General features: G+C 41.2%; 1 protein-coding gene across 1 annotated transcript; it reads right to left on the minus strand.

The window, feature by feature from the left end:
- Positions 1–633: 633 nt before the first annotated feature.
- CYSLTR1 (cysteinyl leukotriene receptor 1) lies at positions 634–1,644 on the minus strand. Its single transcript, XM_070951955.1, has one exon. The coding sequence runs from the start codon at positions 1,642–1,644 to the stop codon at positions 634–636; it is 1,011 nt and encodes a 336-aa protein (XP_070808056.1).
- Positions 1,645–26,293: the final 24,649 nt, after the last annotated feature.

A 26,293-nucleotide genomic window follows, 5' to 3' on the forward strand; every position in this document is an offset into this window, starting at 1 on the left:
GACTTTCATAGCTGAGACGGGACTTGAACTCATAATCTCCCACTTTCTAGCCTGGTGCCTTAACCACTAGACCAAACTGGCTATTACAAGGCATCAGCTTCAAAGCTACTTACAATTCCTTTAGTCCCTTCTCTTGCCCTATTCCCTTGCTTATCACTGCCTTTTTTTTTTGAGCAAGTTTTTTTTTTGAGCACAGTTCCAAACAAAGCATTGGATTGATTTCATCATCGTCTTTATGTCTTAAATTATCTTTTAAGTTTCATTCAGGTCCCAGAGACATTTTGGAAATACAGTTGAAGCAAGGAATCTGGTGGTGGCCAAGCGAATGTCTATATCAGAGGTCTTCAAACTTGGCAGCTTTAAGACTCCACAAGTCTTAAAGCTGCCAAGTTTGAAGACCTCTGGTCTATATACACACACTTGCTCCTCTGGGCACCATTTTGAGAAACTAGATAAACCACTGACGCACAATAACCAGCAACTCAGGTTGGCATCTGTTAGGAGGGAGTTGGTATAATGGCAAGGGCATTGCTCACACCAACTCATAGTTCGAGTTTTACAGGTTGCTAGACCTACAGTCTTCCCATCACTTCCAAAATGTATGTTTTTGATGAGGAACAGATGAAAAGACCCTTACAAGTTCCTGTGTAGCACAGCGTTTCCATTCACGGCTTCCTCCATCTTTGACATCTTCCGCTGATGAGAACTGGAAATAGAGCCCCTTTGGAAAGTGGAAAGTCTCCTACGGAAATTACCTCCAGAAAAGTAATAGAGAAGTGGGTTGAAGCAACAGTTGAAGGCTGCAAGGGAGTAGGTTATCACCACGGATTTCTGCATGTAAAGACTCTTCTCGCAGGAAGTCTTGTCTTTCATGAAGTGGAGGTGGACTGTGCGCTGGACATGATATGGGGTGAAGCTCACGAGGAAGACGACGGTCACAATCACAATCATCCAGATGGCTTTTCTACGAGTGCCTTCTTTCTTATGCATGGAATTCTTCAGGAGCTTGTTTAGGATCATGGCGTAACAGATGGTGATGGTGATGAAAGGAAAGATGAAACCCACGAACAGTGAAATGTAGTGGAGAATCATCAGCTTCCTCACATCTTTGTTCCTCGGTGGCTCAAAGCATTTGGTTATATTTTCATCAGATAACTGGACACTTTTCTGCAAAAACGGAGTCGTGGTCACGATTACAAAAAACCAAATGCCAACGCAGACGATGATGGCCTTCTTCCGGGAGATAAATTGGATATTCCAGATGGGGAAAACAATGGCAATGCAACGGAAGAAACTCATCGCCGTCATGAACAGGATGCTACAGTATAAGTTGACATACATGGCATAGGAGCTGATCCGGCACAAAAAGTCACCAAAGAACCAGTTGCCGTTATAGAGGTAATAGACCACTCGTAGGGGCAGAGTGCATACGAAGAGAAGATCTGCAATGGCAAGGTTGAACATGTATATCTGGAAAGCTGTCTTCTCCTGGCAGGTCCTGATGAGGACACACAACACGAAGCCATTTCCCATAAATCCCAGGATTGAGATGATGGAGTATGTCACAGGATACACCTGACTCCGGAACTCATCAATGGTGGCATTGCATGACATGTTTTGCGTTGTGTTTGCAGGAAAAGCCATGGGAACACACTCATTTCCTAGGGAGCAAAAAAAAAAAAAAGGTGGGGGGAGAGAAGATATAAGACACTCAGAATGAGATTCAAACATAAGGATGCTACCAATCAAGAAGCTTGAAAAATGAATTTTTTTTGATTAAAAAAATGTCAGAATCTGGAGGTGGCGTGAAAAGAGGGCTCATCCTAGAATCCTTATGTAGCCACAAGTGATCTAAGGCCAACCTCACTTGAGTGCCATAGACCCTTATTTAATTCCAAGCAGGTGCTAACCATTAGTTGAGAAGACTGATTCAATTTAATTGAACCTTCATGGTGACGCAGTGGTTAGAATGCAGTATTGCAGGCTAACTCATTGCTCACTGCCAGGAGTTCAATCCTCACTGGCTCATGGTTGACTCAGCCTTCCATCCTTCCAAGGTTGGTAAAATGAGGACCCAGATTGTTGGGGGCAAGGGGCTGACTCTGTAAACTGCTTAGAGAGGGCTGTAAAAGCACTGTGAAGCAGTATATAAGTCTAAGTGCTATTGCTATTGCTATTGCTATTGATGTGTGGATCTGGTCTTTCGTGGACAATCATAAACACAAAAAGTGCGGTTCCAAGAATTTCTTATTCAGTTTAATGAAGAAGAATTGGCACTTGATGTTATGTTCAAAGATGTTTCTCTCTTAGGGTGCTAAGAAAAAAAAATCTGCAAACTCCATTTGGCATCAGGAAGGGCATGTGGCCAGTAAAGGGCCTGGTGGCTCAGCAGATTGAGCATTGTGATTAACACCAGCTATCTGCAATTACTGTAAGTTCGAATCTCACCAGGCTCAAGGTTGACTCAGCCTTCCATCCTTTTTAAGGTAGGTAAATTGAGGACCCAGTTTGTGGGGGCAATAAGTTGACTTTGTATAAATATACAAAAGTATGAAGGTTATTGCCAGTGAGACTTTTAATTTATTTCTATTGAAGACAATATAATGAGATAACCAGAAGGGGGCAATCCTGGTTAAAAAGGATTAGACTACATGGCTAAGTAGAAGAACTAGTAACGCTCTCAGTCGGATCTCAGCGAAAAGGCAATTGGTGCAGTATTAAATAGAAAAAGTGAGAATAGTCCTACAAATAAATATATATATATAGTGTGATGTGCCAGACTGGAAGGATGTACATTTTTCTCTGATTCATTAAAATCTCATGTTTGCTTTTTGGAATAATCCTCCATGGAATTGAAATGACCTTGTTTTGGGTACCCCTGGAATCTAGAAAGCAGTGGTGAAATTCTTTTTCTTTTTAGTATCGGTTCTGTGGACGTTGCTTGGTGGGCGTGTTGTGGCTTGGTGGGCATGGCAGGGGAAGGATACTGCAAAATCTCCATTCCCACCCCACTCTGGGCCCAGCCAGAAATGGTATTTGCTGGTTCTCCAGACTACACAAAATTTCCGCTACTGGTTCTCCAAAACTGGTCAGAACCTGCTAAATTTCACCCCTGCTAGAAAGTGGTGTTTGATGTCCTGAAACACCATCAATTGATGGAAAGTTAATTGCAAAGCCCAAGTTTTGTAGCAAGAAAATCCAGACTCTTCCTTTGCATCTCCAGCTAAAGCCAAAAAAGATTTATGTTAAAACCCAGGAGGTGGTGTAAACAATGCCACACTGGATGAACCAATGCTCCTCACTTTCCTTCCCTCCTAAATGTGCAGCTTATCGAAATAAAATATTTATTTCTTTCAAAGATAATGGATTAAATTGAAGATGCAGAAGAAATTGAAAACATAACGCCCCATTAGAAAAAACGAAAAGCATTCTTCATTTGAGGAAAACCTCAAAGAGTACATCCCAAATTGCTATATTACTTAGCAAGGAATCAAATAGTTTAATGAATAAGTTTCCAGATCATTTCAAGTAGCTGTATTGTGTAGAAAAATTGGGCATATTAAACCTACATTTGATTATTCAGATATATCTTCACTGAAACCATTTATCCCAGTTAAGTGTATCTCCTGTTTCAGACTCCCTCAAATTCTATTAGGGTAAGGTAAAGGTAAAGGTTCCCCTCGCACATATGTACTAGTCACTCCCTAGTACTCCCTCTAGGGGAGGGAGCTCATCTCCGTTTCAAAGCTGAAGAGCCAGTGCTGTCCGAAGATGTCTCCGTGGTCATGTGGCCGGCATTACTAAACACCAGAGGCACACAGAACGCTGTTACCTTCCCACCAAAGGTAGTTCCTATTTTTCTACTTGCATTTTAAATGTACTTTTGAACTGCTAGGTTGGCAGAAGCTGGGACAAGTAACGGGAGCCCACCCCGTTATGCAGCACTAGGGATTCGAACCACTGAACTGCCAACTTTTCGATCAACAAGCTCAGCGTCTTAGCCACTTAACCACGTCCCAAATCCTATTAACTGCCAATTCATGGCCCTAAATTCCATAAATGTATATACTATTAAAACTCTCACTGCCATGACCTTTAACTGGGCAACAATTTTTGAATCAAACTACCTTAAATGGGCTAATGTATCCAAAATCTGGGATCCATGACTCCAGAAGGAAAGAAACTTTGGAAAGTTTTGGTTGCTTCAGGAGTATTGGCTGCCACTGTGCTGCTGCTGCAGCCATGAGATCTTCATTTCAATGTTCCATGACAGTTTCCAAGCCACTCTCACAATCCCTCGCTCCCTCTCTTATCTAGCAGCAGCCACTTCTTTTCCTTTGATTTTTAGAGTTAACCTATCCATTTCTGCACATTCCAGATTTTTTTTTATTATATTATCATCTGTAGGGGTTTCTAGATTTTTCCAGTATTGTGCATATACAATCTTGGCTGCTGTTAAAACATGTAAAATTAAATATGTGTTACCCTTATTATTTTCCTGGAAGCATGCTCAACAGAAATGTCTCAGGTTTCAAATCTATGTGTTGTTTTGTCAAAATTTCCAGCCATATGTGTATTTTCTTGCAATATTTTTTTGCTTTGGGACATGTCCACCATATATGATAATATGAGCTTGGTATTTGGTTGCATTTCCAATATTTAACAGATTTATTTTTATACATATTCACTAATCTTGCAGGTGAATAATGCCATCTATAAAACATTTTATAGAGATTTTCTTTCCCAAAAGGAAACTCAATGAGAAAGCCAGCAAGAAATCAGAAGTTTCTCCTGCTCCCACTACTTTTTTTTTTGCCTGCCTGTGGTCATTCTGTTTCTCTGTTTAAGTAAGGAAATATCTCTGACATGGTCACCCAATGGGGCACAGATTGTCTCATCTCAACTATTTGGCACACCGGGTGTGACGTCTTGAAACTAGAGCATGCATCCAAAGATTACCCAACATTGTTTCTTTCACAAAATATCAGATTGTCCATGCTTCCCTTTGCACCTATAAAAAGATGGTTGGGGAACCTAGCTGAAGTGCCAATGGAGGCATTGATTTAAATCCAAGGATTGAGGTAGCCATGGACAAATACCACCATGAATCACCTATAGATGGCAAGGGTATAAGCTGTTGAAGATGGGGCCACAGTTCAACATTTGTAGATGTACAGCCCTTTGTATGAGAGATCCTTGGTGCTCTCTAAGCTTGGTGGTTTTCCTGCAGAGGTTTCATTACTCAAACTATGCAAAATGCACTGACGATTGACTCAGCCTTCCATCCTTCCGAGGTGGGTAAAATGAGGACCCAGATTGTTGGGGGCAATATGCTATTTAGTATACTGTCTTTGGTGTAAGCCGCCCAGAGTCCTCAGAGAGTGGGCGGCATAGAAATATGAATAATAAATATGAATAATAAATAAACGAACTGTCTGCAAGAAAACCACCAAGCTCAGAAAGCACCAAGGACCCCTCATTTCAACCCTAAGCTGCAAATATTCCTCTTAATCAGAGCCCTTCATGTAGTCTCTCCAAGCCATTCAAGTTCTACTCACATCCTTCTGAAGATTTCTCCTTTCTGAACTGAGTTGAGATCCTCCAGAAAGATGTGGAAGAGCTGATAACTGGACCAAAGGTCTCCAATCCTGTTCAAGAGAGAGAGATGGGGAGGGAGGGAGAGAAAGGGAAGAGGAGAGAGAGAGAGAGAGGGAGAGGGAGAGGGAGAGAGAGAGAGAGAGAGAGAGAGAGAGGGGCGGCAATAAATCTCTTTCAGTAAGTTGAAGTCCGGGAAAGTGTTTTTTCCCCCCCTATAATTTCCGCTTTGAGAGGTTGTTAAGGAATAAGTGCTCCTAACCACATTTTTCTAAGTGCTTCCTGGAAGATTACCAAATTAAATTACCAAAACTGATTCAAGCACGAACCTCACACCCTTCAGCTTGAAAAAAAACAAAAGGAACAGAAAATCTTTTAAACTTCTACGGTATATGCAGGGATGGTTGATGGATCAGGAGTTGCACAACTTGAGTTCAAATACTCAAAACAGGCATACACACAACTGCACCAGACTCCACACATACGTGCAAGCCTACACATAAACTCGGAGGCAAACACATCCCAGGAAGAATATAGTTACAAACAGAGAAGCACACTCACAAATTCTTCTCCTGATTTCCAGTGATTTAGGCTTGAAATACTATATTCTTGTTGCAGTTTCCAGAAGGTGGAACTGCTTAGGTGGACAGTTGTCAGTTTGAGTGGCTGTTTTTAAATTGCTTTTATTATTATACAGGTAGTCCTTGATTTACAACAGTTCCTTTAGTGACTGTTCAAAGTTACAATGGTTTGCCAATTGCCCAGGGGCAGATACGACAGCGCTCCAGAGGGTTAACATCGTTGCCCAGAGGATCAATAGTTGCCTTCTCCTCTCCTTGGAAGAGCTTTATAGCTCCCGCTGCCTTAAGAAAGTTCAAAACATTCTTAAGGATCCATCTCATCCTGGGCACCCTTTTTTTGAACTATTACCATCTGGCAGACGGTACAGGATAATAAAAACAAGGACAAATAGGCTGAAAAACAGCTTCTATCCCAGGGCATTAACTATATTGAATTCTACTGTATAGTGCAATATTAATGCAATATTGGGTTTTCAATTTCAATTATATAGAATGTGAAGATGTGTATTTGTGTTTTTATTTTTATAGTTATAATGTACACTGAAGACAGCATTTAATTTCGTTATACCATGTGCAATGACAATAAAGTAAACTTAACAACAGCCCTGAAAAAAATGACTAAGGACCATTTTTCACACTTACGACTTATGGTCACATAATCAGAATTTGGATGCTTGGCAACTGGCTCATATTTATGACGATTGCAATGTCTCGGGGTCACGTGATCCGCTTTTGTGACTTTCCGACAAGCAAAGTCCATGGGGAATCTGGATTCACTGAACAACCCACATTACTAATTTAACAAGTGCAATGATTCATTTAAGAAGTCTGGCAAGGTAATTGGCAAAATGGGTCAAAACTCACTTATCAAATGTTTCACTTAGCCACATAAACTTTGGGCTCAACTCGAGAACTACCCGTATTTATTTGTATCTTGCCTTTATTAGTAGTAATTGGTCAGCAACAGTTTGCATGCCTTGGGGAAGAATAGATGGTCAGTGCCATAACTTACTTTCTTTCTTTCTTTCTTTCTTTCTTTCTTTCTTTCTTTCTTTCTTTCTTTCTTTCTTTCTTTCTCTCTCTATTTTTTTCTTTCTTCTTTCTCCTTTCTATCTCTCCTTCCCTCCCTCCTTTCTTTCTTTCTTTCTTTCTTTCTTTCTTTCTTTCTTTCTTTCTTTCTTTCTTTTTTCTTTCTTTCTTTCTTTCTTTGTTTTATGATCTCTAAATTACTTCTAGCTATCATGAAATCTAGGGCTGTCACCCCCCCCCCAATTGCATGATTACATTTTTTTTAGGAGGGACACTTGGCAACAGCTCACATTTTACAACTGGTTGCAGCATCCCATGGTCACACAACCACAATTTGCAACTTTTATTGCCCGTTTCTAGCAAAAAGCGACCCATTCAGGAGAAAGGGTTCAGACTTACGACTGTATGATACACTTAATAACTACTGTCAAACAATCATAAAATTGAATCCAGCCACATGAGTGCCTTAATTTACAACCATCACAACGTACAACCAAAATTCCAGTCCCAATTGTGGTTATAAGTCGAGGATCCCTTACATAGCTACCCATTTGCATACAAAATTATACTTCTCCCTGCCATCCTATCATAAAGAGGAAGCAGCAAAATAAAAGTAAAAGAAGAACACCTTGAGAGCCTCCAAATACTCTTCTAGCTTTTTGCATACGAGGAGGAGGATGTCCGGACAAATTCTAAGCTAAAATGTGTCTGCCCACTTCCTCAAAGTTTTATACCTTTGAGGACTCAAGGGTAAAAAACTTTCAAGAAATGTGATGAAATATTTTAGCTCAGATTTATTCAGGACAAGATTCAGGATTCAGGTGCTAACTTTCTTTCCTTCATCCGAATTTCGTGCCATTATTTTTCTGCAATTGGTGGGGAAAAGAGGTTGCTTCCCTCTACCCCACCCCCCCGCCGGCCCCAACCAACTCCAATCCATCTCTCCAGCTTTCTGCTGTTTTCCTACTTCTTTCTGCTTCTACAGAGGAATGATTGAGTCTGTCATCTGCACCTCTATAACTGTCTGGTTTGGTTCTGCAACCCAACAAGACAGACACAGACTTCAGAGGATAATTAGAACTGCAGAAAAAACAATTACTACCAACCTGCTTTCCATGGAGGACCTGTATACTGCACGAGCCAAAAAGAGGGCTGTGAAAATATTTACAGACCCCCTCACATCCTGGACATAAACTGTTTCAACTCCTACACTCAAAATGACGCTATAGAGCACTGCACACCAGAACAACTAGACACAAGAACAGTTTTTTCCCAAATGCCATCACTCTGTTAAACAAATAATTCCTTCAATACTGTCAAACTATTTACTAAGATTGAATTACTATTATTCTTCTCATCGTTCCTATCACCCATCTCCTCTCACTTATGACTGTATGTAACTGTAACTTTGTTGCTGTAATTTTGTTGCTTGGATCCTTATGATTTATACTGACTGTTTCCTAATATGATTTGATTGCTTATTTGTACCCTATGACTATCATTAAGTGTTGTATCTTATGATTCTTGACGAGTGTATCTTGTCTTTTTATGTATACTGAGAGCCTATGCACCAAGACAAATTCCTTGTGTGTCCAGTCACACTTGGCCAATAAAAAATTCTATTCTATTCTATTCTATTCTATTCTATTCTATTCTATTCTATTCTATTCTATTCTATTCTATTCTATTCTATTCTATTCTATTCTATTCTATTCTTATTCCATTCCATTCTATTCTATTCTATTCTGAGTGAGGAGAGTCAGGGAGGCTGCAGACTAGGAGAGGCGATGAAGGAAATGGCTCAAATGTATCTCTGAGTCACTCAGATGGGGCAGGTGTTTGTGTGTTTGTGGAGGTCTATGTGTGTGATTTTGTAAAAAAGCAATATGGTGTGTGTGTGTGGGGGGGGGGGGTAAGATTCAACATAGCCAAAGTCAGAAACCAGATCCAGGGATCACAGGTGTGAGCCACCTGTGACAGGATGCCAAAAAAGGCTTTTGACTTAAATCTTGTTATCTAAATGGTAGCTGCTCAGCAGATCCATTAGCTCAGGGGTGTCAAACTCAAGGCCCAGGGATCAGATCCAACCCACAGAGTGTTTAGATCTGGCCCACAGGGTGGCCCTAGAAACAGCAAAGGACCGGCCCATGGTGCCTCTGCCAGTGAAAATGCATGCGGCCCACCCCAAGCTCCATTTTTGCTGGCAGAGGGTTGCAGGAGGCCATTGCAGCTGAAAACGGAGCTCAGGAGCCTGTTTTCACTGGCTTGGGTCACCACAGGCACCCCTGACATGAGTGACATCGAGCTGGCTATGCCCACCCTGGCCACGTCCACCCCAACCCCTCGACTGGTCAAACACAACTCTGATGCGGTCCTCAATGAAATTGAGTCTGACACACACACACACCCTGCATTAGCTCAATAGAATATTGCTTTCTTGACATCTTTGTGGAACTGTTAAAGAAGCTGGAGGAGGAGGGGATAGAGGGAAACTAGCCCGAACTAAGTTAAGTCTTCACCTGCAAACCTTATTTAGGTTTAAAGCCTCCTGTTTGCCCAAATGGTGCAATCTTCTAATTTAAGCTGTGCTGAATCATAAATTTCCCTTTTAACTTTGACAAGTGGGTTGTCTGGATCTAAGACTGAAGGTTTTAGAGTTGACCTCCAAAACCTCCAAACAGAACTGGAGAACTTCTCCCATTTAATGTTGATGATTGTATGCTAGCAAAAAAGAAAAAAAAGAATCTGACTTCATATTTGGCCTGACTTTAGTTTTCGACTGGTTGAAGTAATTTTGTAAGAAACCTCCCCAAGTTGAGCCATCTTTTCTAAAGAACACACTATCGCATAGTTGTTTATGTCTGCTTGTTCAATGCAGTTCTTCCATTATTACTAGCTGGCATTTGATTTTCCCGTTGATTCTAATTTAAGTCATACGTTGCCATGGTATTCTTTAAAACATAAAGGCATCAAGAATTCTTCTTCAATGACAGTTTTCATACTAACCCGCTCAACTTCAGATGGTCTGTGAACTTGCTGGGATTAATTTGATGATGGTGAAGGCTCCGTTCCAGAAGACTGACCCAAGAAGTCTACTTGAGTAATCGTGCAGTAGTCATCGTGGAGACATCGAAAGTTATCCGTGCTGTTCCCTAAAAGTAAAGAACAAAAAGCACAATGAAAACAGAGGTGAATAATTATATTTCAAACATTTATTTGTGTGTGTGTGTGTGTGTGTTTGTGTAAAACTCTTGATCACGGATGGATAGAAAAGGAGATGTAGGATTAACTACAACACTTAGAATCAGAGAATCATAAGCCTGGATGGGACCTTGGAGGTCTTCTAGTTTAAGCCCCTGCCCAAGACAGCAGTCCCGGGCAAATGGATATCCAATCTTTTCTTGAAAATCTCCAGTGATGGAGCACCCCAAAACTCAAGGAGGCAAGCTTTTCCACTCATTAATTGCTCTCACTTAGTAACACATCACTCTTAAGGTCAAAAATGTATCACCTAACACAAGGACAAAAGAGACTACTGGATTGTTAAAATAGTATGTAAGAAGTTAGTACCCACCCTCTCCTAGGAAAATGAAATATTCTAGGAAATATTAAAAAGGCAGAATATTATATTTCCCTGGATGAGAAATGGAGAAACATGTTTTTAGGCAGGAAACAGACTCACTCTTAATAGCCCCCACCATCCTCACTAGCCCACAGCAGATGTCCATACTTAAGAGATAAAGAGATAGCTAGGTCTATTCATAGGCAAATGCCGTCACCCAAGTTCCAACAAAAGTAGGATTAGTCCTCTGACCCATCTCACCACATGGCAAGATGAGCCTTGGTGGCGCAGTGGACTAAGTGCTGTTAAAGTAGTACTTAGCTGCCAGCTGCCTGCAATTACCGCAAGTTCAAATCTCAAGGCTCAAGGTTGACTCAGCCTTCCATCCTTTCGAGATAGGTAAAATGAGGACCTGGATTGTGGGGGCAATAAGATGACTTTGTATAAAAAAGAACACCGCTTAGGGGGGCCCAAAAGCCCTACTACGCAGGTATATACAAAAAGTATGAAGGCTATTGCTTAATGCATTGTAAGCCGCCCTGAGTCTCCGGAAAAGGGCGGCATATAAATCGAACTAATAAATAAATAAATAAGATTACATCACGGGATCTACGGGACCACCTGCTACCAGCAATAGCCTCCCACTGGTCAGTACGCTCCCATAGAGAGGGGCTCCTCCGGGTGCTGTTGGCCAAACAATGTTGACTGGCGGCCCCCAAGGGGAGAGCCTTCTCTGTGGGGGCACCTACGATCTGGAACGAGCTCCCCCCGGAGATACGGAGGATCCCGGATCTACGCACCTTCCGTCGCACGCTTAAAACTTTTTTAATTCATCAAGGTGGCCTGGCCTAAATCTTCTCCCCTTTTAAATATAAATTTTAAATACAAATTTTAATTTGTTTTAAATTATGGGGTATTTTAAATTCAGCCAAATTATTTAATTTGTTTTTAATCTATTTTAAATTTTTGTATTTCTGTGTTTTATCTTGTGGCTGTTCACTGCCCTGAGTCCTTCGGGAGAAGGGCGGTATAGAAATTTAATAAAATAAATAAAAAATAAATAAATCACCCAGCAAGGCTCAATCAAGCTTGGGACTCACAAACACAACCTACAGAGTTGCCCCTGCATGGCCCCATGGGAGTATGACAACCAATCAGAATACAAGCTCAAATTCATAAAGCCCAGAGAGGGCAATGTTGGTAAATTCATAAAGCCCAGAGAGGGCAATGTTGGTAAATTATCGTCCGGTCTCCAATCTTCGCTTTGTTGTGAAGGTTGTTGAGAGTGTGGTCGCGCAACAGCTCCCCCAGCACCTGGATGAAACGACGTATCTGGATCCGTTCCAGTCGGGCTTCAGGCCCGGGTACAGCACGGAAACGGCATTGGTCGCGTTGGTTGATGATCTCTGGAGGGCTCGGGACAGGGGGTGCTCCTCTGTCCTGGTCCTGTTAGATCTCTCAGCGGCTTTTGATACCATCGACCATGGTATCATGCTGCACCGGTTGGAAGAGTTGGGGGTGGGAGGCACTGTGTTGCGGTGGTTCTCCTCCTTTCTCTCTGACCGGTCGCAGTCTGTGTTGACAGGGGGACAGAGGTCGACCCCGAGGCCCCTCATATGTGGGGTGCCGCAAGGGTCGGTCCTCTCGCCTCTCCTGTTCAACATTTATGTGAAGCCGCTGGGCGAGATCATCCGTGGTTTCGGGGTGGAGTACCATCAGTACGCTGACGACACCCAGCTGTACATCTCCACCCCGGATCACCCCAACGATGCCCTTGAAGTGATGTCCCGGTGCCTGGAGGCCGTACGGATCTGGATGGGGAGGAACAGGCTCAGGCTCAACCCATCCAAGACTGAGTGGCTGTGGTTTCCGACGTCCCGATATAGTCAGTTGACGCCATCACTGACTATTGGGGGCGAATCATTGGCCCCCACGGAGAGGGCTCGCAACTTGGGCGTCCTCCTGGATTCACGGCTGTCTTTAGAAGAGCACTTGACGGCCGTGACCGGGAGGATTTTTCATCAGGTTCGCCTGATTCGCCAGTTGCGTCCCTTTCTGGATCGGGACTCTTTACGCACGGTCACTCATGCCCTTGTCACCTCCCGCCTGGACTATTGCAACGCTCTCTACATGGGGCTCCCCTTGAGGAGCACCCGGAGGCTCCAACTGGCGCAGAGTGCGGCCGCGCGGGTGGTAATGGGAGCGACATGGCGTTCCCATGTAACACCTCTCCTGCGCGAGCTGCACTGGCTCCCGGTGGTCTTCCGGGTGCGCTTCAAGGTTTTGGTTACCACCTTTAAAGCGCTCCATGGCTTAGGACCCGGGTACTTGCGGGACCGCCTACTACCACCAATAGCCTCCCACCGGCCGGTACGCTCCCATAGAGAGGGGCTCCTCCGGGTGCCGTCAGCCAAACAATGCCGACTGGCGGCCCCCAGGGGGAGAGCCTTCTCTGTGGGGGCACCTACTATCTGGAACGAGCTCCCCCCAGAGATACGGAGGATCCCGGATCTGCGCACCTTCCGCCGCGCCTTAAAGACCTTACTATTTCACCAGGCCGGCCTGGCCTAATTTTCCCCCTCTTTTATAAAAGATTTTTAAAATTTTAAATATCTTTTAGTATTTATATATTCAATTTTAAATTGGTTTTAAAAGTTTGGGGTTTTAAATTTGTCGGGGCCAAAATTATTTAATTTGATTTTATTCTATTTTTTAAATTTTGTATTGTATGTGTTTTTATTGTCTGGCTGTGCACCGCCCTGAGTCCTTCGGGAGTAGGGCGGTATAGAAATCTAATAAATAATAATAAATAATAATAATAAAATCCAGGCACTTTCAGCATCTCTGCTCTTTTTTTTTCTTCACCCAACATCATCAAGGCCTGTGATCCTGTCCATCATTAAAACCACCTGTCCGAAAAGTCTCCATGTTTCCAGTGTCTTTTTCCCCACTTGGAACTGAACCCAGAAGGATATTTCTTCCAACAAGTACCTATTAATTTACAGATATCAGAATATATGTAAAAACAATTATTAGGATTTTGAAAGGAAACACCATTTATCCAGCGGAGGCTGAGGCGTGTATGACCAGGTAAAGGGTGTGCTATTTACCATGCTCCCTTTTCGTGATCCTTGATCTTTAAACAGTTTGAAGTCTGGATATGCCATCTTCCAAAAGCAGACAGTCTCATGTAAAATTACCCTTTATTGATATTCTTGGAATATTTTTATTGCGAAATAAATTGAAAGTGAAATAGTCAACTGCTGAAATTCTTGTAACTCCATCCTTTTCATCGCAATAAATCTTGTTAAAGAAGATTTTGTGCTCGGAAAGAATTCCAGTTTGTTTGGCAGCTGCTGCTAAAAAGCTTGACCCCGTAAAAAGGCCTTGCATGTTGGCTCCAGTGTCCCACCCAGTTTTGCCGAGTGTACTTTACAATGTGACGGAGAGTTAATATTATTACATCGATAGAGACTAATCAGATGGAGACTGCTCCATTAAACTGACAATTAATGGCATCCACATTTAAATTATGTTAAGTAAAATTTAAGCTTTGGTCTGCCTCCAATCACTTCTTCATCCAGAATCTACATACATACATTCATACATACCTCAACTTTCAACCACAACTGAGCTCCAAATTTCTGTTACCAGACAAGAGTGTTAAGTGAATTTTGTCTCATCTTATGACCTTTCTTGCCACAGTTGTCAAGTTAGTAACATGATTGTTAAGTGAATCTGGCTTCCCCATTGATTTGCCTGTCAGAAAGTCACAAAAGATGATCCCATGACTCTGGGACACTGCAACTGTCATAAATACATGCCAGTTTCCAAGAGTCCAAATTTTGATTATGTAACCGTCATGACGCAACAATCATAAGTCCCCCCCCCCTTTTTTTTAGTGCTGTTGTAACTTCAAACAGTCACTAAATAAATGTTTGTAATTCGAGGATTATCTGTACATACATACATTTTAATGAGGCAAGGCTGTGGATGACCTGAGGTGGCGCAGTGGTTAGAGTGCAGCACTGCAGGCTACTTCAGCTGACTGCTAGTTGCAGTTCGGCAGTTCAAATCTCACCAGGCTCAAGGTGGACTCAGCCTTCCATCCAGTGGTGGGTTTCAAATTTTTTTACTACCGGTTCTGTGAGCGTGGCTTGGTGGGCGTGGCAGGGGAAGGATACTGTAAAATCTCCATTCCCACCCCACTCCAGGGGAAGGTTACTGCAAAATCCCCATTTCCTCCCGATCAGCTGGGACTTGGGAGTCAGAGAATAGATGGGGGTGGAGCCAGTCAGAATTTTTACTACCGGTTCTCCGAACTACTCAAAATTTCCACTACCGGTTCTCCAGAACTGGTCAGAACCTGTTGAAACCCACCTTTGCTTCCATCCTTCCGAGGTGGGTAAAATGAGGACCCAGATTGTTGGGGGCAATAAGCTGACTCAGTAAACCACTTAGAGAGGGCTGTAAAAGCACTGTGGAACTGTATATAAGTCTAAGTGCTATTGCTATTATGAGCTTGGATTTCAGTGGAGGTTTTTTTTTTCCTTTTGTTTTTTTGCATGATAGCAATAGCAATAGCACTTAGACTTATATACAGCTTCACAGTGCTTTATAACCCTCTCTAAGCGGTTTACAGAGTCAGCATATTTTCCCCAACAATCTGGGTCTTCACTTTACCCACCTCGGAAGGATGGAAGTCTGAGTCAACCTTTAGCCTGGTGAGATTTGAACTGCCAAACTGCTGGCAGCCGGTGATCAGCAGAAGTAGCCTGCTCTCATTTCCTGGTTTTAATTAGATCACAGACTAATCTGATTGGTTCAAAAATGCTTTTCAGCTCCTAACTGTCTTCTTGGGATGTTCTTGATTAGAGCCAGAAGCACAGCAGGGGCTTTGCTAGGAGATGCTGTGTGAACATGTCCTTCTGACCAGCTGAAACAACAATGAAAACCGGAACAGCATCTTGCAGGAACAATGCTGCCAATCTTAAAATCTTTTCAGTTACATAATAAAAACACAATCGTTTCATGGAAAGTTTAAGACACATCCCAAAATGTTTCCCGCTCTGTTTATTTGCTTAGTTTTAAATCTACCTGGCAGCTCAGAAATTTATCGAAACGGTACTTCAGTTGGCTACGTGCAATCACTATCTGCTGTTGAATTTCCTGATAACTTGATTTTGATCTCTATTGTAAGAAACTCCAGCATTTATTTGAATAAGAAAGCCAGAAATGAGTAAGGGTTTTTTTTTTTTTTAGAAAAAGCAACAAAACAAAACAGTGATTGACGTAAAAACAATTCAGCAATCTTTAAAAAAAGAAAAGAAAAAAGAAACCAAACCATTGGGAAAAAATGAGAGCTAAGCACAGAATAAAACTTAAAAGGTTAGAGTAGAAAATTATATATATGGCTGGAATGAATTTCATGTTGGATTCCAATTTTGTCTTGCTTAGAAGAGACTTAGTTAAAATTAAAGGATAAACTTAGAGTACAGTGTATTCCTACATTCACTTAACTGGAAATAAACATTAATGCAGTCAGTGGGGTTCACTTCCTATGGATACAAAAAAAAATACTTTTCTAATAGAATAATTACAGGTACTCCTCACTTAACGATGGTAATTGAGACAGGCAATTCTGTTGCTAAGAGAGTCATAAGACACAATGTCACATGACTGGGCTGATTTATGACGGCAGCTCCAATAATCCCAGTTGCCATTGTTAAGGCGAATCCAGCATAGCTGCAGCATCTCATGATTATGTGATTGCCATTTTTTACTTCCTGCTGGCTTCCCCATTGACATTCCAGGCACTGAAGATATGCGATAATGAATGGGAATGATAATAGTAATTTAGACTTATATACCGCTTATATACCGCTTCACAGTGCTTTACAGCCCTCCCTCTCTAAGCAGCTTACAGACTCGTCATATTGCCCCCAACAATCTGGGTCCTCATTTTACCCACCTCGGAAAGATGGAAGGCTGAGTCAACCTTGAGCCTGATAAGATTCGAACTGCCAAATTGCAGGCAGCCGGCAGTCAGCAGAAATAGCCTGCAGTACTGCACTCTAACCACTGTGCCACCATGACTCTTAATAGTTATATGAATGCAAGATGCTGTGTCAGTCATAATTGGAAGCTGGTTGCCAGGCACCTGCATCAGAACCATATGGTCCATGGGGATGCTGCAACGGCCACAACTTTGAGGAACGGTCATAAGTCTCCTCATAGAGCAGCATTTAACTTCGAATGGTCACAGAACATGAGCATCAAGTGGGGACTTCCTGTACAGCAGAGAAAGAAAACTGGGTGATTAAATTTTCAGCCATAACTTAAACACACTCCTGAAAACCAGAACTGCTACCAAACCAAGCCAGCAAAGGAAAGAAGAGGTGAATTTTGGAACGCTAAAAGTGACCGCTAAAATAAAACGAACAAACAAAACACAATGCCACATCTGTGCAGCTGATCAAATGAGAATAAATATGAAGACATTCGTGTTTTCCCCACGTCTGCTCAAATGAACGCCCAATGCAATGCACCCGTGGCAAAACTGAGGCTCCCGACAGAGATACACAGGAGTATCTTACATTGGAAATTTTTATTCTCCTGCTTGTTTACATTTTTGCTTTAACCATGCTGGATTTATGAGACAGATGTTGTGGGAGTTTGAAGTATTTTGTCCTAGTGTCAACATTCCTGCGCATCAGAATCTAATCTCAAAGCAAATTTTAAAACAAGAGCAGAAAGAAAAATTATTCTCAGGAAATAAATCATAGGGATCAGCAAAGCTTGGCAGCTAAGTATGTCTATCCTATCAGGAAAACACTCCCAAAAAAGTGTTCTGTGTGCATTTATTTGCCTGGAAGAATGAGAGAAGGGAATAACCTCTAATTAGCTATTTCATAGATTAAAAACAGGCAGAGGCAAAGTAGGTATCTATACCCCATTGCCCCTTATGGTTAGTAGGTCATGAATTGTGTAGCACTCAGTGGCATATAACAGACTAACAAACAGAATAACGGAGAATAACCAAGATGGAAGGGACCTTGGAGGTCTCCTAGTCCAACCCCCTGCTCAAGCTTTTTCTTCATCTTGTGCCATAACTGTCATCGGACGTTGGTGATCCTATTTTTATCAAAAGCCTCATGAAAAAGTGATGCTGAGTTTTGTCCAAACCAGTCCCTTAGATTTTTGAAGCCATGATGTTCTTCTTCTGCCTGGACCTTGTTTGCCTTCAATTTTTCCCTGAAGGATTAAGTGAAGGATGCCGTATTTTTCCGGGTGTTGCATCACATGTCCAAAATATTCTAACTTTCACTTTTTTATGGTTTTGCTCAAGCAGGAGAGCCTATAATATTTCAGACAAATGGCTGTCCAAACTCTTCTTAAAAACCTCCAGTGATGAAGCACCTGATGAAGCAGTGATGAAGGAGAGATTATATAGAATAGAATAGAATAGAATAGAATAGAATAGAATAGAATAGAATAGAATAGAATAGAATAGAATAGAATAGAATAGAATAGAATAGAATAACAGAGTTGGAAGGGACCTTGGAGGTCTTCTAGTCCAACCCCCTGCTCAGGCAGGAAACCCTACACCATTTCAGACAAATGGTTATCCAACATCTTCTTGAAAACTTCCAGTATTGGAGCATCCACAACTTCTGGAGGCAAGTTGTTCCACTGATTAATTGTTCTCACTCTCAGAAAATTTCTCCTTAGTTCTAGGTTGCTTCTCTCTTGGATTAGTTTCCAATGATTCTTGACTTGCCTTTGGTGTTTTGGAAAATAGGTTGATCTCCCCTCTTCTTTCTGGCAGCTCCTTAGATATTGGAACACTCCTATCATGTCACCCCAGTCCTTCTGTTCTTAAAACTAGACCTACCCAATTCCTGCAACTGTTCTTCATACGTTTTAGCCTTCAATCCCCCATTTGATTTGACTCCCAACAAATATCTTAAAAGTAGTTGTGAATGCACTTACTGTCTTTAGTTGTGTTGCATCCAGTAATGTTGGTTCTGAAATATTTTTACCAACACTGTAATCATACAATGCTTCACAAACACTGCCTTCCTCATCATTTGCAATTTTATGCCTAATGCTGTTGCACCATAAAAATCTTTGATGTGCATTCTGGTAGTAACTGTAGCATGTCATTTTCCAAACACTATCTTCTTAATTGAACATCACTAGCTACAGTAGTGGCTAAAATTGTGGAAACCTTTTGGGAAAAGTGTATTTTCTAAAACTAGCTAATAACACCACTTTTTTTTGGAGTAGTACCATAAAGTTATATATCAACGGAAAGATAATTTAATCAAGAATGTAATGCAATAACTTTTATAAAGAATTTGCTATTAGAATAGCAGTTACAGTATAAAGAAGAAAAGTGAAACACGTAGAAAAAACGAGATAAACAAAAATGATCACCATAGAAAAAAATGAGATGTACAAAAATTATCACCATGTCAGTCAATACTTAGTTGGGTAATCTTTAGCATGAATTACAACATCTTCCCATGGAGTGAACCAAGTCTTTTAGTTCTGCAGCTGTTATAATGTGAAACCAAGGTTGAATGATGGCTTCTATTAACTGGGTTTTATTGCAGGGTCGCTTCTGACTAACAAATTTCTTTAGTCAGCTCCATAGATTTTCAATTGGGTTAAGGTCTGGGCTATTCCCAGGCCATTCCAGCAGTGGAATAGGATTATCTTGAAACTCCAAAAAAAAGTGATGTTATTAGCCATCAAACCAAAAAAATACACTTTTCCCAAAAGGTTTCCACAATTTTGGCCGCTACTGTATTTGATCAACTGGCTCCAACAAGCACTTTATATTCATTGTCAGGTTTAAAGCACAAAATAGTTTGCAAGCCAAGATTACTGACTAATGTAATAGTTGATGGATCATTAATGTACAATGGACGGAAGGGATCTCGGCAACGTCCTAAGTGATCACTTGGTTGGCTCCCAAGTTTTATCTTCAGCCAATTCCCTGTTATTTAGGGACCTGTGGCCTTTCCAATTCAACATCCAGATGTTGTTGAATTACATCTGTGAGGAAACTGGAAGGTTACCTATCTTTGCCTAGAGATTAAGAGATTAAGTGGAAGTAGAAAGATCCAAGCAATAATATGGAATGAAAAACAATGATTCAGGATCAAATTTAAGGAATCACTTTGACTCTATTGATCTGTCTATTGATCTCGTTGGGTGAACAGTCTCTTGAATGCCTAGCTTAATTCCATCAGTCTGAAAAAAGGATTTTTTAAAAACGTGATTGACAAGGGATTGAAAAACAGTTTCGCATTTCAGAATGCAGGGTACTGAAACTGTAGTAAACACCGTTTGGAAAGAATTAGAGATAGCAAGTAACCTTTTACATTCAATTTATTTTGATGGAGAACAGAGAGATATTTAATTTAATTAGTATCAAAAATTAGGAAAGCTAAGTGTTGGGTAGTTTTACTAGCAGAATAAATTTTGTTAATGAATATAGTTTTATATTATATACACTGATCTTAAACATTGCAGGCTTCTCCCATAGTATTTAAAGTATATTCTGAGGAATGAATTTGCAGTTATCATGCATTTTAAGAGCTACCAACCACCTTACTAATAATTTATTTTAACTAATCAAAACTACAGCCAAATAAAACTGAGGACAATTAGATGAGCAAAGAAAGCAATTATGTCAACTTCTATCTGCAAAAGGATCTACATATGTAGATCCATCCCCAGAAAGTAGATACCAATAAATCAGAAATGTCAAGTAATCTGCTAGAGGAAAAATCACACAGATTCCAGCTGCAGACTTTCCACATCGGACTGATGTAGATTGGTTTGCCTGAAAAAACTTAGCGTGATGATTTCCAGTGTGAAAGAGAGTTCAGTCCTTATTTCACCTCTTTTTGTTGAGTCTACACAGGGTGGAAAGGGGGATACACTAGGTCTGAGAAGACCAAAGAAGGTTAAATATTTACATACCATATTTACAATTTAGCCCCTTCCTTTTGTGTCTTATCACTGGCCATATTTACCTGACTCAAACAATGCTAGACCAACAAAATGTTTTATTTGCTGCCCATCCGACCACAAGGCATTTACCTCTCAAACTGGTCAGTCCTAGAGGAGATCAACCCTGACTGCTCTTTAGAAGGCCAGATCCTGAAGATGAAACTCAAATACTTTGGCCACCTAATGAGAAGGAAGGACTCATTGGAGAAGAGCCTAATGCTGGGAAAGATTGAGGGCAAAAGAAGAAGGGGACGGCAGAGAACGAGGTGGCTGGATGGAGTCACTGAAGCAGTCGGCGTGAGCTTAAATGGACTCCAGAGGATGGTAGAGGACAGGAAGGCCTGGAGGAATGTTGTCCATGGTGTCGCGATGGGTCGGACCTGACTTCATAACCAACAACAACAAATAAAAAGGCTTGGAGAAATGGGATTGCTCTGTTTGAAATGACAAGCCTGCTGTCATTTTTGAAATGGCTTTGATGCTTTTTCTTAATGAGCCTGCAGAAAGGGCAAATAAGCATGCTATGAGTAAATCCTTCTCTTTAGCCTTCACTGGAAGAAGCATCAATCATCAGAGATTACAAAACGGGCAATTTTCAGATTAAGTATCTGGAAAAATTCAAGTTTCATTTTAGGTATCATAAAGCTTTCTTGTTTATCTTGCAGATTCTGAGCAAAGCTCCTTATCTCTGCGTTTCTCAACCAGGGATGAAATCCAGCAGGTTCTAACAGGTTCTGGAGAACTGGTAGCGGAAATTTTGAGCAGTTCGGAGAACCGGTAGCAGAAAGTTTGAGTAGTTTAGAGAACTGGGAAATACCACCTGTGGCTGGCCTCAGAGTGGGGCGGGAATGGAGATTTTGCAGTATCCTTCCCCTACGCCCACCAAGCTACGCCCACAATGATTTTGCCATTGTTCTCAACCTTGACAAGCTTAAGACATGTGGACTTCAACTCCCAGAATTCCCTATAGCTGGCTGGGGGGAATTCTGGGAGTTGAAATCCACATGTCTTAAACTTGCCAAAACACTGGGTTATATCACAATTAACTTTTACCACAGAATAAAATTACAGGCAGTAATCCCTGGGTTACAAACCAGATCCATTGATAAGTTAGTCTTCAGTTTGATTTTGTAGGTAAGTCATCACAGATTCTTATTTAGCGTTACTCAGTCAAAGGTTTGTCTTATAGTAGAGTGTCTATTTTATCTTTACCTTGAAGTAGGCAGTAAGGGAATAAAGAGCTGTTCTTTTTCTTGTCATAAATGGTCTTGTAACCATTCAAGTGCTTCCTCTTTCTTTGAAGCATCACTAGCAATTGCATCAGATTTACACTTCAGAAGCATGGTTAGTTACAAAGCTAGGTAAGATGAAAATGTAAGCGCAACCAAGCACTTCATAAAACAATTAAGTCAAATGTAAAGTTACACACTCAACCCAGTGTAAATGGCAACGTGATCCAACTTCCCAATGTCAGAAGGCATTGTCCTCCCTGAAGCCGATGAACTCTTGAAGCCATACAATCAGTGTGGATTGGATCAGGATTCAAGTAATTTAACAACCGGTTCTCTGCCCTAATAATTTCTTCCAACAACCAGTTTGCCAAACTGCTCAGAAAGTTAACAACCGGTTCTCCCGAAGTGGTGCGAACTGGCTGAATCCCACCACTGCATAAAATGTTTTCATAAGCGTCACAAAGTAAAGCCTACGTTTCTTGTTACATTGCATTTAACTCAATTTTAAAATATAATAGGCTTTAATGGCAGTCTGTTTGTAAATACAAGTTATTTGTAAGTCAGACATTCTTAACCTGTAGGCTGCTTGTACATGCGTAAGATTGCCCATTTGAAGTATATTTTCTGAATTGCTTAGAATTCTCATTATCATGCATCTTATAAATACAATTAACTTTTAATAGCTTCAGTAGGGCATGTAGAACATTTTTATTCTCTCTCTCTTTCTCTCTCTCTGCCTTTTTATACAGACATAAAGCTAAAGGTTCCCCTTGGACATATGTACTAGTTGTTCCTGACTCTAGGGGGCGGTGCTCATCTCCGTTTCAAAGCTGAAGAGCCAGCACTGCCTGAAGATGTCTCCGTGGTCATGTGGCCGGCATGACTAAATGCCAAAGATGCACAGTACGCTGTTACCTTCTCACCAAAGGTGGTCCCTATTTTTCTACTTGCATTTTTTACGTGCTTTCGAACTGCTAGGTTGGCAGAAGCTGGGACAAGTAACGGGAGCTCACCCCATTACGTGGCATTAGGGATTCGAATCACTGAACTGCTGATTTTTCAATCGACAAGCTCAGCATCTTAGCCACTGAGCCACCGCATCCCTATAGAGACATATAGCTGAAATTAAATATTGACAGCATGATCTCTAAATCAAAGAAAGCAGCCTGTAAAAGCACCACCTTTAGATGGAAAGTCAAGAAAGGTCTCTTAAGGTTAGTACCATGAAGCACCATGACAAAAAAAAAAAAAAACAAATTAATTATCTACTGGAGCATTAGAGTTATAAATGTTAACACCGATAAGTTATAACTGTTAACACTTACAGTATAAGTGTTTTGAAGTTGTAAAAACCCTCATCCAATGTGATCTCTTGAATACACTTTATTGTATTTTACATTATTGAGCAATGCTGCTTTTAGAAAAGCTTAACTCTAAAAGTTGGCTGAGACATTTTCCAGATATATACCCATATAAGAATTTGTATATATGAACAATGTTATTAAGCTGGCCTATGACCATAATGAAGATTAATTTGACAGATGATCAGTGTCTGTTTTATTTGTGTGTGTGTGTATGTGTGTGTGTGTGTGTGTGTGTGTGTGTATTTGTGTATATATTTGTGTGTGTGTGTTATTCAGTGTATTTTTGGCAAGGGATGAACTCATGCCAGCCTTTCATAATTACTATTTGCAGATATGTGTTGCAATAATGTCCACTTAAAAGAGTGACTAAGAGACTGTTGGAAAAAAAGTTGGCAAGCACCCTGAGACTAAGGCTGGATCAGAGAAGGCCCTTTTGCAGGGAAATAACACAATTGGGCAACTGGAAATATTTTTCAGCACCATCTTAGGCTCACCCCACTCTTGGATCAATCCGGGAAGGTTTACATCCAGGGTGTGCAACTGGGAACAGAGTCCTTACATGGTTCTTGAGTTCTGGAGGCCGTTTACGAGAAAGTAGCCACTAAAATCTGCCCAAACTAAAACAAATGATCTTGCTTTACTTCTAAATCTAATTGAAATCAGGTATACAGGTAGTTCTTGATTTACATTCACAATTAAACCCAAAATTTCTATTGCTAAGCGAGACGTTTGTTCAGTGAATTTTGCCCCATTTTATGACTTTTCGTGCCACAGTTGTTAAGTGAATCACTGCAAGTGATAGATTAGTAACACGGTTGTTAAGTGAATCTGCCTTCCCCACATTGGCTTTGTTTGTCAGAAGGTTGCAAAAAATGGCCACATGATATCACCACACTACAACGGTCATAAATACAAGTCAGTTTCCAAGTATCTACTGGTTATCTACGGGACCGCCTGCTACCACCAATAGCCTCCCACCGACCAGTACGCTCCCATAGAGAGGGGCTCCTCCGGGTGCCGTCGGCCAAACAATGTCGACTGGCGGCCCCCAGGGGGAGAGCCTTCTCTGTGGGGGCACCTACTATCTGGAACGAGCTCCCCCCCCGAGATACGGAGGATTCCGGATCTGCGTACCTTCCGTCGCACGCTTAAGACGTTCCTATTCCAGCAAGCCGGCCTGACCTAAACTTCTCCTCTTTTAAATGGGAATTTTAAATTTGGTTTTAAATTATTGGGGTTTTAAATATGGTTCAGCCAAATTTATTTAATTTGTTTTATCTCTATTTTAAATTTTGTATTTCCATGTTTTATTTTTATGGCTGTTCACCGCCCTGAGTCCTTCGGGAGTAGGGCGGTATACAAATTCAATAAATACAAATACAAATACAAAATACAAATATGAATTTTGATCACATGACCATGAGGATGGTCGTAAGTGTGGAAAACTATCATAAGCAGAGGTGGGTTTCAGCAGGTTCTCACCAGTTCTGGAGAACCGGTAGCGGAAATTTTGAGTAGTTTGGAGAACCGGTAGTAAAAATGCTGACTGGCCCCGCCACCATCTATTCTCTGCCTCCCAAATCCCAGCTGATCAGGAAGGAATGGGGATTTTACAGTAACCTTCCCCTGGAGTGGGGTGGGAATGGGGATTTTACAGTATCCTTCCCCTGCCACGCCCACCAAACCCTGCCCACCAAGCCATGCCCACAGAACCGGTAGTAAAAAAATTTGAAACCCACCACTGGTTATAAGTCACTCTTTTCAGTGCCGCTGTAACTTTGAATGGTCACTAAATGAACTGTTGTAAGTCAAGGACTACCTGTACTTTAAAGGATTTTGCTCCAGTCTTACACAGGTAAACCTCGACTTGCAACCATAACTGAGCCCCAAACCTATTTTGTTAAGTAGAGTTTTGCCCCACGTTATGACTTTTCTTGTCACATTTGCTAACTGAATCACTGCCGTTGTTAAATTAGTAAAATTAGTTAAATGAATCTGGTTTCCTCACTGACTTTGCTTGTCACAAAAGGGGATTGCAGCATGGCCCCGGGACACTGCAACCGTCAGAAATGTGAGTCGGCTGTCATGCATCTCCTTCCACATTCAAAATGAAAAGGTGGTAACCATTTTTGAAATGTTTTAGAAGGTGCACCCACAACTTTGGTAAACTTCACCCAGTTTGAGGTTTCAACATCCTTCGGGTTATGTAAATAACAGTTTGCATAATGCCTGGGTTCCAATAACCGGCTTAAACTGGAGGCTGAATTGACCTATTTTCTGATTTTCCACATAGAATCAGAAGCTAATCAGATTCCTGGTTTCACAGAACATCGCAAGCTGACTACGTTAAAGCAAACTAAGCTGTCGGATTTGTAACTGACCTGATTAAGGCTAAAAACTAGCCAGGGTTAGCGTGTTAAGCAAACGAAGTTATTAGGTTTGTAACTGATCTGGTTAAGCACCGTTACTGGAGCTCAGTCAATGGGTTAGCCAGAACAATGAACTGGGCCTGTAATTTGTCAGGGATGAGCAATTAGTGGTTATTCAGATGTTCATCCAGCTGTTGCCTTCAGTTTTAATTAGTGGTTATCCAGATGTTCATCCAGCTGTTGCCTTCAGTTTTAATTAGTGGTTATCCAGATGTTCATCCAGCTGTTGCCTTCAGGTTTAATTAGTGGTTATCCAGATGTTCATCCAGCTGTTGCCTTCAGTTTTAATTAGTGATTATCCAGATGTTCATTCAACTGTTGTCTTTAGGTTTAACCCAGTGGTCAAAAGAGGTAATTGATGAGACCTGCTGCCGGATATACTTTACAAAGGCACATTTTGTCTTTTTAAACAGAAATTGCCTCCCCCCTTCCAAAAGCAACTGTTTTTACCATTAAAGAAAACTTCCTAAAATGG

This window comes from Pituophis catenifer, unplaced genomic scaffold (assembly GCF_029215685.1).
Source record: "Pituophis catenifer annectens isolate HBS135680 unplaced genomic scaffold, rPitCat1.0.hap2 SCAF_11, whole genome shotgun sequence".
Lineage (NCBI taxonomy): Eukaryota > Metazoa > Chordata > Lepidosauria > Squamata > Colubridae > Pituophis > Pituophis catenifer.

Bases quoted from the DNA above. Each gene is read 5' to 3' on its own strand.
- CYSLTR1 (XM_070951955.1), bottom strand. From the start codon at position 1,644: ATGGCTTTTCCTGCAAACACAACGCAAAACATGTCATGCAATGCCACC.